The 14,515-nt window shown below is 40.8% G+C and overlaps 1 protein-coding gene and 1 non-coding gene across 3 annotated transcripts in view; one reads left to right on the top strand and one right to left on the bottom strand.

The window, feature by feature from the left end:
* The window catches only part of RABEP1 (rabaptin, RAB GTPase binding effector protein 1), an 87,105-nt gene that overhangs the window by 40,030 nt on the left and 32,560 nt on the right, over nt 1-14,515 (top strand). For both annotated transcript variants that reach the window (XM_055001415.1, XM_055001416.1), the window contains exons 2-6: nt 1,379-1,504; nt 2,900-3,103; nt 5,375-5,535; nt 9,409-9,528; nt 14,199-14,334. In XM_055001415.1, the coding sequence (XP_054857390.1) occupies nt 1,379-1,504; nt 2,900-3,103; nt 5,375-5,535; nt 9,409-9,528; nt 14,199-14,334 (747 nt within the window). The remainder of the gene's footprint in view (nt 1-1,378; nt 1,505-2,899; nt 3,104-5,374; nt 5,536-9,408; nt 9,529-14,198; nt 14,335-14,515) is intronic.
* On the bottom strand, nt 7,306-7,377 carry TRNAT-UGU (transfer RNA threonine (anticodon UGU)). The gene has a single exon. It is a non-coding gene; the product is annotated as a tRNA-Thr (tRNA).

Below are 14,515 nucleotides of genomic sequence, written 5' to 3' on the forward strand. Positions count from 1 at the left end.
GAAAACAGCAGCCCTCTCATAATGTCCCTTCCTGATGCTGCAATCCTGTGCAGAGTTACTGAAGTCTAAGCCCGTGGACTTCAGTGGACAAAGACGCGAGTACTTCTGCATAGGGTTTGTGCTGTTAGGCACACTGTTTGTGCATTTACTTCTGCGTAAGAGGTCCTAAATGTGACAGCACACACATGGGGGGAAAGGGAAGTATAAACCAGGCTGTAGTAAATTCCTGTTTCCATGATTCTGTTACAAACCAACCTACACATGTTCTTCTTCAGAGGCCCTCCTCTGTGTGCCTCTGCTACAGATGCAGAATTTCTACATTGTCGCTTGTTGCTTAGATCAAACCACCTCACACCTTTCCTGATGCCTTTTAATATTGGGCAGAAGTAAAACTCTGCAGGAGGGCATTTGAGCTCCTTAGTTAAAAGTTCTTGCTGCTGATCTTTGTCTTTCTGTTTGCTGCTTTTTGATTGGTGAGTGACTTCTTACTTTGCTGTAGCTTAATGACTTTTATTTTGTTAGGATTGTGTTTGAACTCTTGTTTTGTCAGCAAATTTAAGAGTTTACATAAACCAAAAGGAGGCGTTATAAATATTTTAAATAAATGTGCTGCTGCAGTTATGCAAGTAGTATCCAGCTAGCTTCCCCCATTAAGATTTTTCGACATAAGATAATAAATATAACAAACTCCCTGTAACCCTATTCATCCTCTTCCCAAACATAGCACATCAACAAGAACAAAGTAAGAGCTGCCTACGCTCAAGCAGCTGAAGGATGGATTGCCTCCTTCAAGGGATTGAGGAGGAGAAAATGATGGGGGGGGGAGATAAATAGGGTAATGGGAGATGAGAGGTAGTAATATGGATCCAGGTGAGCATCCAACTATCCTACTGTTCAGTCTGGTCCGTATTTTGCTTCCCCACACATTCGCAGGTGTGAGCATGGCCTGTGTGGGCTTGGTGCTCTTGAAGGAGGAAATCCACCCTTTACACTAGTCAGAGTGCTTCCAAGTAAAGCGTGTTTGCAGTGTCTGGCTTACTGATTTGGCATACCCTTAGATTCATGAGACCAACAGAGATCATACAAGGCTACGTGCCGATCACTTTCAGTCCAAGTGTCAGTCAGGGAAACTGAAGGATTGAAGTGGGTGGTCCAATCCGCAAGAACAATTGAGGCTCGATAATCCTGTACCAAATTTGGTACCTCTTTTCTTGTGATACTCATATTGCTGAGAGTGAAGCTGCCGTCTGGACAAGCTCTTGTGTTTCCTGTAGCTCTCAAAGAGCAAGAACTACTACCTTAATTGCATTTCTAAAGATACGCCACTTTTTTGACTGTCAGTGTCATGCTGCTTTTTTATCTTGCTTGCTCATTTTAGCACTCCTTCAACGAGTAGCAGAATTGGAAAAAGATAATGCTGAATTTCTACGCACAAAGCAGCAGCTTGAGCAAGAATTTAATCAAAAGAGGGCAAAATTTAAAGAGCTGTACCTGGCAAAGGAAGGTAAGCTTTAGGTTATATGGAATGATGTAAATGGAGTGTAATAGACCATGTTAATTTGATGAGAGGAAAATTTTTACCAAAAAATTGTTTCTTGCATTTTGTGTCATGAACACCTTTCAAACCTCAGGGTTCAAAATGAGTTGCTACTTGAATGTGCAATAACTTAGACCACAGTAACTTAACATGGGAGATAGTGTTCAACACTTGCGGTGTGCGTATGGGTAACAAAACTGAACACCTGCTGATGATTCTGACTTATCTAGTTACACATGCAGCTATTTTTAGCTTGGCCTTGTAATGCATGAGTTTGCAGAACACCTCAGAAAAGCAGCAATTGATGCCTGGAAACAGTGCTGTTATCTCGAAGTCTATGAGTTGGGGGTCCCATTGTGTTTGGATCTAAAACGTCATGACTGGCTGGGGAATGCTGTGATGTTTTTTGCTAACTGCATTACAGCCCTTGGGAACCCATATGAAGTACGCTTTGCTTGCAACGGAAAACTTGCTTCTAAAAGGTGTGAGACCAGACTCAGACATTGATGGCTTAATCTAAAATGCAGTCAAGTTGTATGACACATCAAGAGAGATGAAAGAATGTGCAGGCTCTGAACTGCAGCAGTGAGGAAGGCCTAGACATTAAAGTCCTGAATGGATTAGAGAGTGTTCTGCTTAAATACCTTAGATTCCTGAAGTGCTCTCTGTAATTCTCGAACCTGTCTGAATCACTACATTAATGGAGGGAATTGTTCTGATGATGACTGAAATGGATACTTTTCTCTTTTATAAAATTATTTTGTGCTTTCCCTTCTCTCAGTGTTCAGATGCTCAAGGAAGCCTTCACCATGTCACTTTCCTTAGATTAGGGCACAGTTAACTGTGCGGCAGCAGTGTGAAAGTTCTGTTTTAGAGCTAAAAGAAATTATTCTAGAAACTGAAGCATAGCTGAGGCACAAAGTGAACTTTATTACCTCTTGTGTGGTAGAAGCATAAGTGGAAGTACCTATGATTTTGTTGGTTAAGTAAAGCAGTAAATTCAGTGCAGCGATCACACTCATTGTGAGTCTCCATTGAATTGACATTGGGAGTCTACAGTACAGGCTGCCTAGAGTTCTTTTTATCGTGTTAGTCTGTAGTTACAAAATAGTAAAGAGTCCAGTAGCACCTTTAAGATTAAGCAACTTTATTGTAGCATAAGCTTTCGAGAACCACAGCTCTCTTTGTCAGATGCATCTGACGAAGAGAGCTGTGGTTTTCGAAAGCTTATGCTACAATAAAGCTGGTTAGGCTTAAAAGTGCTACTGGACTCTTTACTAGAGTTCTTTTTGAATGCATTTGACAATAGCCTGCCATACAATTAAATGGAAACACCTTGTATTTTGTTTTATTTTATTTCAGAGGATTTGAAAAAGCAAAATGCAATTTTACAGGCAGCCCAGGATGACCTGGGGCAACTGCGGACGCAGCTCATGGAAGCCCAGGCTGAAATGGAGAACATTAAAGCCGTTGCTACGGTGTCTGAAAACACAAAGCAGGAAGCTATTGATGAGGTGAAGAAGCAATGGCAGGAAGAGGTGGCTTCATTGCAGGCTATAATGAAAGGTAGGGCTGTGAAGGAAGTGGGCTAACTGCTGGAAAAAAATCGTTCTACGTTCAGTGATACCATGGTTGGTTAATATGTGGTTAGCTGCTCCTAAACCACATGCTTCATACGGCTTTTATAAGGTGGTAGGTGAATGTGGATACACTGCGTTAAGTCGGAGGGTTCGGCTTGCAAGGCACTTGAGGTGATTCTTCAGCAGATCTTTCTCTCTTTTTTCAATACCGAACTGCGTTTTACTTCAAGATTTTATTTTACCTCAGCAGTGTCCCAACACTAGTGTCAGAAGGAAGGGAATTTGGAGAAGGGGCCCAATCAGCATTTATCACCACTTTGGCACTGAGGAGCTTTCCAGAGTATTATGTAATTCTTGAGTGCTCTTTCCAGGTCAGCATTTGTATCTCTGCCTCTTAAGTGGTGAAGTGTGCCTGCAGACTTTGTGGCTTGGTTTTGAAAACTTGCTTTTCAAGTGAAGGCCGTTTGCACTTCCTTTCGTGCTAGAAGCACGATAAAGGAATTGGGGCCCACCTGCACATTTGTTTGTGATCTTTGGGACAAAGTTGTTGTGATCTCTGTTCATTCTCTCTTGGAACGGATTGTGAGAGGGGGACTGAGTTAAGCAAGAGATAGGCAAGTGATGTGAAATATGTGTACGTGGTCAAAGAAAGAAACATCCATATGAGAAATGAAGAAAGAAGCATATCTTCTGATGAAACAGTTATACAGGGGATAGCAACTTGCTGTTTTGTGAGTAGAAATATTAGATTATTACTGGCCTGTGGGAAAAGCTGATCTGTAAATGTTGTACTGTGGGCTTCCTTTTGCTTGTCACTGTGCTTAGGCATCTCTCTCAGAATTTAGTCTGGGATAGATTAAGTTGTTGTCATTTCCATGACTTTCACTATCATATGTGCCATAAGGATGGATGATTAACAATGCAGTCCTAAGCAGAGTTACTCCAGTCTAAGCCCATTTATTTCAATGGGCTTAGACTGGAGTAACTCTGTTTAGGATTGCACTGTTGGAACTTGCAGCTTGGTGGATCAAACAAAAAGGCACGCCCATTCCTATTATCTGGACAGTGTCGTTCCTTTAAAAAGTGATGAATTTGGCAGGTACTATTTTAGAGATACTCCCCCTTTACTATCGCATTCTCTTTAAAAGATGGTGTCTGCTGTGACATGGATGTACAATCAAAACAGTGAAAGTTAATGAGATGTAGTGGCCAAATGCTGGACTGAACCTGGAAGAGCCCGGTTCAAATGTTCACTTGCCATGAAACTCACCAGGATGACCTTGGGCCAGTCACGTTCTCTGAGCTAACCTACCTCACTGAATTGTTGGGAGGATAAAATGGAGGAGGGGAAAGAAGCATACATGCAGCCTTGAGCCCCTTGGAAGATAAGTAGGGTAAAAGTAAAATAAATACAATATGAAAGAAAAGTGCTCCTCCTCCCATTCATGTGCTACATCTGTTCGGATGAATCAGTTACAACTGATTCTGTTAATCCACTAAGATTTCTTTAATCACATGGTGGCCTTAGTTACACAAGTAACAGATTTGTAGAAATCTTGTACTTAAGCATTTGGAAAAATCAGAGTACAGTATACATAAAACATTCTTCAGAGGCAAAGATCATTAGTTTTTTACCTATGCCCACCAGTAGTGGCCATTATGTACGTATGTTGGAATGCAGCTGTTTTAAACTAAAACTTTGCTATGATGATTCGTTATTTGCATAGTATATTTCAGTCTATAAAATACGTTGCAGTTCTTAGTGCCCTGATCTGCTGTACTGCCTGAAGCCAACAGAATAGTGCTTTGAACTTCCCATAGTCTAACTGGAAAACCTTGATTATGTACTACTTATTCCACATATTCCACTGATTCTTGGATTCTTCACCTATGTATGGTTAAGGGCCAAACAAGACAAAATGCAAAAAGAACTTGTGACACAAGTGGCTGTATTTGTTTTTTCCCTCTTGGAGGGATAATTGGAACTTCAAAGGGGTGTTTTAGATTGCAGAAGGGACATGAGAGGGGAAAAGTTTTTAAATGCTGTCTCCTAGTGACCCGTCTCCAATCTTCCAAACAGCCATTTGGGACTACTAATACATTTTTTAAAAACAAAAAAACTGGAAATTCCTAATCCTGAATCTTTTGCATCTCCTCTGATTTGATACCTGGTAGCTTTTTAATGAGCTTGTCACATACAGAAATAATGAGAAATTAAAGACGTGATTGGCAACTTACTATTGTTATAATTAAACAGAAACTGTCCATGACTATGAACGCCAGTTTCATCACAGGCTGGAGAAAGAACGATCTCAGTGGAACCAATACCGTGAAAATGTGGAAAGAGAAATAGCAGAGCTAAGGAGAAGGCTTTCAGAAGGCCAGGAAGAGGAAAATCTCGAAAATGAAATGAAGAAGGTAGGCCAGAAACACATTCTCAGTTTTTAAAAAAACTTGTAAAACTGCAATGTTTATTTGTTTGTTTAACCTCAGATCCCATAAAAAGACACGCGGGCATTGAGAAAGCAGCAGAAATTAAAAGTAGAATTTTCAAATACTGAACTGAAAAATGAAATGAAAAAAAGTTGAGAGGACCTAAAGAAGCAAGCCAACTTAAAATCTAATCTCCCAGTCATGGAAAACATGTTCTTTGAAATGTGTATTAAGGAAGCAGTCAAACTGAGTTTACCCAGGAGCAGGATTTTGATATAGGGTCTTTGCCTGCCTGTATCCTCCTTCTGGGCTTTACTACAGGGCAGATATAAAGTGCAATTGAGTTACTCAGTTCTGCCTAATGAGAGTTTTAAAATGGCATAAGCAGGTAACTGCCCTTTCTTCAGCTACTTCCCACACTGAGATTTCCCCCCCTCTGCCTTGGCTTCCAAACTAGACTGCTTTCTTTTTTCTTTTGCAAGCTTTCACGTGACAACATGCTGCAATCAGCCCCTTTCCGGGTTTTCCCTGACCATAATATTCTTCTTTCTAAATCTTTTTTGGAAAGAATGCATCAAGGTGTGTTACCATGCCATCTAGAAGAAATGATGCATGCTTTTCGATGCTGCAAGGGTCCTACCTACATTCTTATGGTCAGCCTTCATTGGTGACATTTTCCCACTATTTTTTTCCTATGTCAAATTACAAAATACTGCTCTTCAAAGAGGGCACCTTTTCTAACTGATCCAGTGGAGTTAGCCGTGTTAGTCTGTAGTAGCAAAATCAAAAAGAGTCCAGTAGCACCTTTAAGACTAACCTACTTTACTGTAGCATAAGCTTCCAAGAATCACAGTTCTCTTCGTCAGATACAATGGTTCTTAGAGGACTTTCACATTGCCTGATTTTGTTAAGTGGAGATGCCACTGACCTGGGGACCTTCTGATGAAGAGAACTGTGATTCTTGGAAGCTTATGCTACAGTAAAGTTGGTTAGTCTTAAAGGTGCTACTGGACTCTTTTCGGTTTTTCTAACTGAGGGGGCTTAGCCACATTCTTTGTTAAGCCTCTTCTCCCCCTCCCTCCCGCCATTAGATTCTGCCCTAAACTAAAAGTAGGTTATCCATTCTCGTTGCTCCTTTATCTCATTGCTTTGTCTTTCTTGTGTGACATCATTATTCCCTCTCTTCTTTTGCCAACATATCCTGCCTGAGCTCTTTTAATGGGAAGAGCCAGGGATTGAACCTGAGATCTTCTGACTGCGGCACCCATGCTCTAGCACTGCACAGCCCCTTCTCCCTTCACACACACACACAGAGCAATGCATAAATCATTTCTGATCTGTAAATGCTTGCTTGTACAATAGGCTGCTAGGCATGAGAGCCATGCATATATGGCGTCTGTGTTCAGAGGTCATTTACCTTTTCTGACAACACGAGCAAGACACACTTCTTGAGAAATTTTGCTAGGAGTCTAGCTGAGTCATTGGTCTGGCCCAAAATGGCAGTTTTCCTGAATCTTTAGTGCCTTGTACAATGACACTAGCTGGAAACAAAGCCTCCTTATTTCACACAGGGGATGTGTAAGAGATGGTTACCCATCAACAAGAAATGATATCTGTCTAGATCAGAGGCAGCTCTCCCAGAAGGTGATATGAGGAGCCTCTCAGGTGGCTCATTTGGGTGCTCAGATTGGCAGTGGCTCTCCAAGGTCTCAGGCAGAGGTCTTTCACATCACCCTATTTCCTGATCCTTTTAACTGGAGATGACAGGAATTGAACCTGGGACCTTCTGCATACAAAGCAGATGCTCTTCCACTGAGCCACAGCTCCTCTCCAATATGAAGCTTTCTTATACTGAATGAGACATAGCTCCATCAAGGTCAGTCTTGTCTACTCAGACTGGCAGCAGTTCTCAGAGGACTTTCACATTGACTGATTTTGTTAAGTGGAGATGCCAGCAGTTGACCTGGGGACCTTCTACCTGCAAAGCAGAGGCTCTTCCACTGAGCCACAGCCCCTCATTTGTCAGATATCAGGCTAAGTGAGTTTTCACTCATGACAGCTTATACCCTGGAAAAATGTGTTGCTCTTGAAAGTGCTACTGGATGTAATCAGCTGAGAGATTCTCCTGCAAAAGCCCCATCAAAAGGACTGAGGGCTTTGCAAAAGTATGGTGCCTCCTGTTTATATCATTAGGTCTTATGCCAGAGAACTTGCTGCTAGGTAATATCCATGTTAATTAGTGGAAGGTCATAGATTTTCTGGCTAACCTGACGATGTGGATTTCCTTTGCTCATTGTGATTGGTATGCATACACATCCCTGTCAGTGCAACTTGAGTATGAGTGCTTTATGGTTTATAGAACTATTTTGTTGTGGTGTACATTTAAAAATGTATGTAAGCTGCTGATGCAAATGCTATAGTTCCTTAGCAATTGCAATATATTTTTAGCCCTGGGGCGCAGGTGCCTTGTAAAATACTTTCTTTTGAAATCTGTTACACTTAAGCCGTCATTCTAATTTTACCCAAAGTACAGCTGTAGTCAAATATGTTTAGTTTTAGTTTTGTTTTTTTGATGCAATGAGAGGCTTGTTGTTTAGGCTTCTCTCTAGATTAAAAATGATGGTATCGATTTAAGGCATTTAGGGAGCTGGAAGCAGTTTCCCAGAATACATCATCTGCTTAAAAGGCCATAAAAACTTGACTTCAAAAACTTTGTCTTTCTGTTTTTTGAAACAGTGCAGTTCAGGCTACTTGTTTGCGTTTGTGTTCTTGGCGCATCACAAATATTGATAGATGTTGGCAAATTCAAGTTGGTTGTAAAAAGTAACTAGCAAGAGATGTTATAAAGATGTTTACATGCTCTTGAATTTATCAGCTTGCTGAATGGGAACATCTCTTGTTTTCATTACATAAGTAGATGGAGTGTGGATGCCTCTCTTTCCGTTAGCTCAAGTGTGTGTGGGGGGAAACAAGTTCAATATGGACGCCCCAAAGTCCCCCCTCATTAGAGATGACAGCAATTCTCTCCCTTCCCCCAACTGCTGTTGAAGAAATGGCAAAGTGTTACTGAGCCCCTGCACTATGATCTAAACTGGAGTCCTCTACAAGCTGCTTTTTAATCTTAAAAAATACATAAGGAGATCGTCAAATCAAATCAAACGAGTTTATTGTCTATAGCCATAGGCCGTCACAATATAAGGAGATTGTCTACAAATCTCTGTCTTGTCTTGTTGTTCCCTCAATGGGGTGCTTTAGCATTAAAGCATTAGAAAGCTGGTTCCCTCCCCAACTCTGAAGTAAGTACAAGAAAGAGGGGGGAAGGTACGAAGGCTGTTGGGAAGTTCCCGCAAATCCCTTTCTTTAGGATACTAGAAGTCTGCTTTACCCTTCTCCCCTCTGTTTTCATTGTTTTCTTTAACTGATATCCTACTGTCCTCTAAATTCATGTACAATGAGCTTGCTTAGTTGTCCTTTAGCAGTCTTGTAGGTTTTTCAAACTTGACAACATGGTTTTTCTGAGGGGAGTCTCAATGCATATCTATATATCTATTTTATTTGTGGATGGTGGCCCCAGTTTGCTGTGTTGTTGATAGGTGTTCAACTAGTGTATACTGTTAAGTGGTGGTGGTTGATTAGTTTTGCCATCTTAGTGATTTCATGCTGAAAAGAGTTTTCCAAAGCTCATAGAGCACACTTGTGCTGTGGACTGCATCTTTATGTAGCTTCTTAACATTAATTCCGTAATCTCTAACTGGTTTGAGGCTGGTTTTCTGTTGCATTTCAGAACAAGATACCACTAAATCTCAGTAAAGTGTAAAGCTCAGTATAGTAAAGCTCATTTAATGTTGTTAACTTCAGGCTCAAGAAGATGCTGAGAAGCTTCGTTCAGTAGTGATGCCTATGGAGAAGGAAATTGCAACATTAAAGGAGAAACTGACACAGGCAGAAGAAAAGATAAAGGAGCTGGAGGCTTCAAAGGTAGGTGATGCAGAATTCTGTTTCATAGAAAGGATATGTATCATAATGTATCAGGGCCATTCATCTTGTTCCTGGGAATCAGTTGATCATGCATAGAGAATTTGGATTTGTTGTATGACACTCTGTCTTGAGTATCCGTCTCATTATGCCTGTGAAGCATGAATTCCATCAAAAATGTTCCTGCCAGACTTAAGAGTAAGAAAATGTATTGGAGAAACAAGTAGTATCATTTGTGTGGGGCAGATTTTCAAGCAGACTGGTGAATTTCCTTCTTTTTTTAAAGCAACAAAAGGAAGTTTTACAAATCTGACAGCTGCATTATCCTTCAGGAAGGGAGAGGCTGGTACTTTCCAGAGGTACTTTCTTTTACCTTTGATAGTCAACTGGGTGCTCTTAAATTGTAGCAATAATTTATCAAACTGATTGGGATATGAATGATAATTCCTTCCATAGAGACCCTCAGGCCAAGCCCTGAAAATCACTTATTGGTAATATTGACTCTAAAGTCTATTGTGGCCTGTTTTGACCATCTCATTATCAAACCTTCAGAGACCTGGGGACCCCTGGATTCCTTCAATATTTATCACGGATTCTTCAATGAGAAGGGTGAGCATTCCTTGGAAGACAGCTCTCTCTCCCTGTAGCATCCAGCTGCAGAAGAGTTGCTATTTCAGTTTATACAGGGCAACACTAACCAGTTCAGTACCCTAAGTGTGTGTATCCTAGAACACTTTCCTCATTCCCAGAGTCCTCTGCAATGAACCTGGAGTTATGTATATGATGTGCAGGGTTTTCCTTGGCTGATAAATTCATTACAGAAAAGGGTTCTATGAAGGACAGAAAACATTTTTTTTAAAGATCATATTATTGTCCATGTTTTGGCTGTCTGTAGTATTCTCAGAACTATTTGGGGTGTATTTGTGTTTAAGAGCTACAAGCTTTAGTTGGCCACCAGCTTGATTTTCTGCAGATATTAACTGAAATGAGGGTCCGAAGCCTCTGTCGCAGAAAGACCACTCATCAGAACAAAAAATAGGTCAGCTTGGATGCAGTTCACTAATATATGTGATATTTAATTGTTTTTGAGGGATATGGCATACAAACTTGTTTTTATTTCTTGTTTTTGCGAAATGCTAATTTTATGTAAAATGTAACTGACATTTTTGAAAACTGAAAAACTTCTTTAAAAACCTACCAAGTGGATAGTTGTGCAACTGGCATGGGGGTGGGGGAGACATTGGAGGCACAGAAAAACAATTTTGGATACAAACTTGTTTTTATTTCTTGTTTTTGCGAAATGCTAATTTTATGTAAAATGTAACTGACATTTTTGAAAACTGAAAAACTTCTTTAAAAACCTACCAAGTGGATAGTTGTGCAACTGGCATGGGGGTGGGGGAGACATTGGAGGCACAGAAAAACAATTTTGGATATTCCTGGCCCTTCCGGCACCCCTATTAAGCAGCAGCAGTGCTGTGGTATAGCCGTGTATTTATGATGTGCCCTTGGAAGAGAGCTCACAGACGGGGTGCCTCGTACCAAATAGATGCTTGTTCTGATCTCAGACTCCATTGCTACAGAGGCTGACAACAAAAACTGGCTACCAGACACAAGCCTGAGGGGTTATTTTTTTTGCCTACTGGCAAAACTCAGCCTATTAGATCCAGAGTGTAAAGCAAAACCTCCACCAAATTTCCTTGTACTAGCAAATATATTTTGGCTTACTAGCAATTTCAATCCATCCAAGCCAAGACTTTCTCAATGAGGCAAATCCAGTTGATCACTTTTGGGCAGTCAGACTTTTCTTTGCCTCTTGTCTTTGGCATGCAGCTTCATGCCAGGAGCTGGTAATTAGACTTTAGCTTATTGAAACCACATTAGCTACTTCAGTAGTTAAAGTGTTAAAACAATGGGGGGGGGAACTGTTACCTGCATTGGGGTCTTTCTTTTTTTTTAACTGCTTCTTGTTAATCACTAATGTGTAGCATCACTTTGGCCTTTGCATCTAAAAACAACTTATCTGTCTTCTAACCGTGGTATTGGGTAGGATCTTACTGTTTTCATAACGTCTCTCACTGATGGAACTGATGTCATTCCTCCTGTCTAATCTTCAAGTTGGCCCAGCTGCATAATTTTTTTTTCCGTGTTTCAGCTTTTATGGTTTGCCGTTTGACTTGTCAGTGGAGGCTTGTGGACAGTTCTTGTCTAGCAAGTAGATCTGGGCAGATAATGCAAAAGCTGCTTGCTTATCTCTGTGTATTTCTAAAGGCTTTAAGTTGCCACAGAATGCTGTGGTGGAAAGAATACCATAGTGACACTGAGTGTATGACGTAGCTGGGCAAAGCTACATAGAATTTCCTTCTGTTGAAAATCCAGCAAGCCCACCTAAGAATTTGTATGAATCATATCCTTAGCAGCTGCATGTTTTTAAGAGGCAGCAGCATGCATACTTTGTTTTCTGCAAGCTTTCTTGCTCCATCAGTCTGTCTTGCACCCTTATTCTAAAGAAGCTGCTAATTTTCAGAATCCACCTCAGAATTCCACTACCTATAGTGGGAAAAGCTGCTGATGCCATGTGTATTGTAGAAAACAGAGCCCTTGAAAATCACTTTGTGCCAATTATTATAGCTTCCCAGACCATTACAAGATGACAAGCAGCCTTGCTATATCAGATGAAGGGTCCACCGAATCTAGCATCTTACTTCTCACAGTGGCTAGCCAGATGCCGCTGGAACACCTGCAAAAGACCTAGCGTGATGTAGTGGTTAGTGTGTCTGGCTAGGTTCTGGGAGATCCAGTTTTCAGCCACTCCACCATGGAAGTTTTCTGGATAACCAGTCACACACTTTTAGCCTAATTTACCTCACAGGAATGTTGGGAGGGTAAAATGGAAGGAAAGGAGAACCGTGTAAACTGCTTTGTGTCCCCACTGGGGAGAAAGGTGAGTATAAATGAAGGAAATAAGTTGGGCATAGAAGCCAAGACCTGCCCGCCCGCCCCCCACCCCCATTGGTATTGAAAGATATTCTGACAGTGAATGTGGTCCATTTAGTCATCACGGCTAATAGCCATTGATGGATCTGTTCTCCATGGATTTCTTATATAAAAGGTTATCTTCCTTGAATTCCTTATGAAAGCCATCTATGCTATTGGCCCTCATGATGTTCTATGGCAGTAAGTACCATGGATTAATTTTATGTTATATGAAAAGTACTTGCCTTTGTCTGTCCTGAATCTGCTGCCCATCAACTTCATCGGTTACTCCCAAGTTCTAGTGTTATGGGAGAGGGAGGGAAAATTTCTTTTCTTCAACCCCACCCCCATCCATGTATAATTTTATAAACATGTCTTTTTCTTATTAGATTTTTTTCTAGAAGGCAGCATCAAGATATCTGTGGTCTCATTCTTTTTCTGAAGACTTTCAGAAACCACATGGCTTGTTTTCCCAGTATGAAAACAGTAGGATGTTTTTGCACATCAGTAAGCAAGACGATGGTAGTAGGGGAAGCAATTATTAGATCTGTTTGGGGAAAGCCTACAGAAAACACGAATAGTTTTATATAAAGTTTGAAAACTCCTGCGTCTTACATGATGACAGTCATTTCACATTTATATCACGCAGTGATATATAATACATTTCCTCATCATAATACATTTTCTCAGCAAAACAAAAGAATATTGTCCCCTGTTGCCGATAGGGTGTGGGAAGAGGATTTAAGGTAGCTTGAATGAGGATTTGAACCTGGGTCTCCCAGATCTTCTGTTAACAATTTCCCCTTTATTCTGCACAAGCGTACTGCACAAGCATAAGCCCTCTAAATCAGATGAGAGTACAGCCTTATGTAAGCTGGCTTCTAGTACTATATTCCCTCCTTAAACAGTCATAATTCTGTCGAAGGCTTTCACGGCCGGAGAACGATGGTTGTTGGGGGTTTTCCGGGCTGTATTGCCGTGGTGACCACGGCAATACAGCCCGGAAAACCCCCAACAACCAGTCATAATTCTGCTGTCACTGAAGTCATTTACCAGTGTTTTACTTTAACAGGCAAAGCACAAACTGTACAGCCTGCATTTATTTATTTATTTTTGTGTACATACAAAAATTGGCCATGGGTGTAGCTCTTGAACTGCTGCTAGTATTCTACAGCTCTGTCTCTGTAGTGTTGTAAATGGCAAAAGGGAAGAATCTCCAGATCCCCTTTAACGTGCTTTGGCTCCTGGATGTCAGCATTGATAGAGTTGGCAAGCACATTCACTTCTATGGGTTATTAGTTTTCAGCATTTGAAGATATATTATGTTGGCTTCAGTGTTAATACAGTTCTAATGGCTTGTTAACCTTTATACAAAACAACTAATGATAGGCTTTTAGCACTGAAGCTGTTGAGCTTTTGATGGCAAACATTAACGGCTTGGAAGTTATCATCTTGGGTGTGTTCATTGCTGTCAAGTCTGCCTGGAAATGTTTGTGTGCTGCACCATCGCGCCATGATTGCAGTGATTTGTGAATGAAGAGCTTTGGCTAAGATCTGTGACCAGAGTTCATCATGCTTAGAAGCGTGCTTGTGTTTGTTAAGCAGATGTGAACCTCCACCTCTGTGTGCAAGCCATCAACCTTAAAACCAAACCATCTGCATGAATTACAGTCTTTCTCTCTGTGTATGTGTTTCAGGTTAAAGAACTGAATCATTACTTGGAAGCTGAGAAATCCTGTAGGACTGATCTAGAAATGTATGTGGCTGTTTTGAACACTCAAAAGTCTGTTCTGCAGGAAGATGCAGAAAAACTGCGAAAGGAACTTCATGAAGGTATGGATTTTTCTCAGTTCTAGAAACATAAGCAGCAATAACAACACAACAATGTAGGCAGCCACATTCTTGGACTGTGTTTTATGATCCTGGTGTTTCCCAAAATGCTTCCCTCTCCTTTCTACATGATGATATCCAATATCACAAAAAGCGTTACCTGGAAACTGTCTAGAAATTTGCA

This window comes from Eublepharis macularius, chromosome 17 (genome assembly GCF_028583425.1).
Source record: "Eublepharis macularius isolate TG4126 chromosome 17, MPM_Emac_v1.0, whole genome shotgun sequence".
Taxonomy (NCBI): domain Eukaryota; kingdom Metazoa; phylum Chordata; class Lepidosauria; order Squamata; family Eublepharidae; genus Eublepharis; species Eublepharis macularius.